Here is a 3,673-nt window from a genome sequence, read left to right as displayed (position 1 = left end):
GCATAAACTACATAATTTAGGCTATCCCCAAACAGAAGGTGAGGAAACTGCGATCTTACCTAATTTATCAAATAAAACGAGGCCACAAAAGTTAGCATAAGCAAGCCCCTCAGCTGTGTATAACGGAGATTGAATCAGAGCATAATCATCGGTAATACATTATGTTATTCACCATTTCATTCACCAAGCAATGGGCATCACTTGGCTCACTCGGGGCATTGGCAAATAAGGGAGTTAGCACCATCAATTTGAACCTCATTTGATTTATCGATACCAAGGTAGTACCAATCTATATAAACACAGTCAATCTTCACTATCAATAGGTATCATTATTTGATAACAACACCTAACAATATGTAGCATTTTTTTTTTCTATTAGGAGAGAGTGTATCATTCATATATGTATAAGTTCAATGAACAGACTTTTCATTAACAAATATAAAATCTTGATTATACAAATGATAATGTCCTATAAGCAAAAAAAGGGTATTGAAAAAAAAAATGACTTCATAGAAAGAAATAAAAAAGAATAAGAAAATCTCATGGCTTTCTCCATCATATCTATCTAAAATTTTTCCTTTTCTATAGAAATGTGTGCTATAATGCTTTGCTTCAGGTAAATACTCAAAAGCAAATGCTCCAACATGTTACAATCAGTGTTGTTTAAAGTAAATTGGCCTTTTGCAGACTATTCCAACAGCAGCTCCATTATAGGTTTCGAAAAAGGGGTATGGAGTTTCATACTGTACGTAACTGCCACCCCAATTAGTGCACAAAATGATGGTAAGAGACCCAAACCAAACCGTGTAACTGAAATATAGACATTTATTGCATTTGTTCTCTGAAGTTCTGGAGAGCAACCTGCATTGGAGTATATAAAATATCAAACAGAAATTTTTAACTAAGAACCATTATGGACATTTGAGAAAGAACTCAAGAATTTTTTACACACAAAGACACAGACACAAAAAATAATGTCAGTGTTACTGATGAGTTCTGAATATTAAGATGACAACAATTAATAGAGGAATTAATCAGAAAACAAGAAGAGATCCCATGTCTGGAAAATTAGTATCAAACTTTCAAACCTGCTCAAGTGATGTTTCAAGAAAAATTTCTCTATCTGGCAGATCACTTAAACTAAACCTAACAAGGCTTCCATGATTGTTTCTGTTGCTTGCTCCAATGGTTGTCTAATTAGTCAGTAACATAATTGACCAACAAAAAAATTACCAAAAATAAAATATAAATAGTGGATCATCTTAAACAAAAATGATAGTCATGATAGTGATCTTCTTTTTTGGCATGTGAAATTTCATATAGTGAGTGAATCTTTTCTCAATCTCCCTTTAGCATAATAAAAGCTAGAATCAAGCCCTAGGAAGCATGGACACCTCTGGGGCACAGCTGCAAGCATGTCCAGCCCTTTCTTTTCTTTTCTTTTTTTTTTTTTTTTTTTTTAAATGACAGGACACGGCTGGGGTGTATTTTGGTTTTTCATTTTTGGATTTTGTAATAGTATTATCCATTATTGCTCTTAAATTCTTTTTTTCTTTTTCTTTTTTTCTCTCTTTAGATCTTCCATTCCTCAAAAGAAAAGATCTAGGATAGTAGGATCTAGAGAAACAGCTAATGAATATAAGCCAAGATCCCTCTCCATTCATTCATAAATATACATACTTGTATGTAATAATCAAGTATGTAACAAAGCACCTAGAATCATATAAAAGAACCCTAATTTTAAAGCTTTTGCAAAGACTGAAGATTCAAACAACTTACTTTGGAAAGACTGAAGAACATACAAGGCAAGCCCACATGAGATTTTGTCCAAGAAGCTCAATGATCCACAAACAAATGCACAGCCACCAAGATTCTCCCCAATTAGAACATTTTGCATGCTTATTCCAGTCACCTATAGTAATTGAGGAAAAATTTTATACAAGTTCATTGAAATTAATCATAAGAAGTCAATAATGGCTTGGGTGTAGTCTTTAAAGAGGACATAATCTTATGTGAAATATCAAGTTCCCTGTTAGCATTAATACGTTTGTAATTGTACATGAACGTTTTTATGTTGTTTCTGTTAACAATAATACATTTAGATAATGTTTAAGATTCAACTGTCCTTGTAAAGTGTGTGGACTGGTAGTTCACAGACTATGTTACATCATACAACCTATTAGGTAAAGTATTCGTTTTTCACGTAAGTTCTATAGTTTGGATTTCTTTAATACTTCATTTAGACATTTAAGTGTTAGGTTCTCAAATCATTCACTAATTTAGATGGAACTTTTTAAAAATTCTCTTGTTTTCAATACACTTGGGAAATTTTGGGCTTTTGGCTTAATTTGTTATTAGAATCATCATTGTCAAACTCAAATCAATAAGCTTGGGTCAAATTAGAAGAATATAAATGTTCTTTAGTTAATGCTTTGTTAGCAAAATTATCTGTTATGAAGCATAACTATTCAGAGGAAGATTTATAACCTCTAAGGTTGTCATATTGCTGTAACAAGTCCTAGAAGGCTGGTTGTTTATCACGTCATAATATTTAGATTCTCAAATCTAATTGGTTTCCATCAACCATGAGGACAATGCCTTTTCTTTTATTGATAAGAAAATTGAACAATAAGGACAATGCTTCACTTATCTTAAAATGTCATAGAAGTGAAATGGACTCATAAATAACTTGAAATGAAGAAAAGATTAATAGAACAGAATATTAGATCATACCATCATCAAAGCATTTGCTACACCAATAAATATTGATATTATGTACATGAAAGCACTCATGCTTCTAGGTAAGAAAATGATTGCTGCACCAGAAAACATCCAAATAATGCCACCAGCAGTGTAGTAGGCCTTCAGGCGTTGGCCAGTCCATGCAATCTCCTGAAAAGGTCAGGTATTAATAAATAAAGAATTTGTAGAAAACACGGTTATTCAACCAAAGAAGTGGGTTTCACAAGGGGACCTGTAGAATAACAGATACAATGAAGCTGCAAGTGTAGATGATGGCAGGAACCTGCTCCCATCAATTTGAAAGAATTAGACATGCATCATTTTTCCAAATAAAATATTTTTAAGATTAATAGAAATATGATTTGGAAAGGTTTGTGCATGTACCAGAGCTTTAGCTGATTGGGCCATTCGTAGATCATTAATAACATAGAATGCAAGATACGCCTGACAAAAGAAGCCATCTTGATATCAGAACTACAAAGATAGCTTACCAATTTTAGGGAAATCGCTTCTTTTATAATTTGTATTATTAGTGGACTGATTTTTCTGGTAGGGAAGCCCATTTTTCATAGGACATTTTTTCTTGGAGGCTTAAGATATTCTTAAAAATATCAGCTCCTCATATGATGTTATAATATATAAAGTTAAGTTTCTTCTTTCTTTTCTGTTTGTTAAAATGAACACCACTAAACAGGAAAATGCACTTACCTGTGACACATTGACAATTAATCTGGTGAGCACATAAACGATAGCAACTTCATAATATAGAACTCGCTTGAACCAGTAAGCCCATGCAATCCAGAACAGAGCCTGCAGCATGCCATATTTTGAAATGTCCAAACCTGTCAATCTATCATGGAAACAATAGGAAGCAGAATTATTTCCAGCAAGCTAAGGTCACAATTCCCAACCCCACCCCCCACACCCCCCC

At 33.2% G+C, this 3,673-nt stretch overlaps 1 protein-coding gene across 2 annotated transcripts; it reads right to left on the bottom strand.

Annotated features, from left to right (window-relative positions):
• Positions 1–405: 405 nt before the first annotated feature.
• LOC112035909 (uncharacterized) lies at positions 406–3,542 on the bottom strand (the record flags this gene model as incomplete). Of its 2 annotated transcripts, XM_065769590.1 has the most annotated exon segments (6): positions 406–861; positions 1,780–1,912; positions 2,734–2,892; positions 2,975–3,025; positions 3,127–3,186; positions 3,451–3,542. In XM_065769590.1, coding segments are annotated over 6 exon segments (668 nt in total), but the record flags the coding sequence as incomplete, so codon positions are not given.
• Between the last annotated feature and the right edge of the window lie 131 nt (positions 3,543–3,673).

This window comes from Quercus suber, unplaced genomic scaffold (genome assembly GCF_002906115.3).
Source record: "Quercus suber isolate HL8 unplaced genomic scaffold, Cork oak 2.0 scaffold_1212, whole genome shotgun sequence".
NCBI lineage: Eukaryota > Viridiplantae > Streptophyta > Magnoliopsida > Fagales > Fagaceae > Quercus > Quercus suber.
This window is presented reverse-complemented; position numbering and strand designations above follow the sequence as displayed.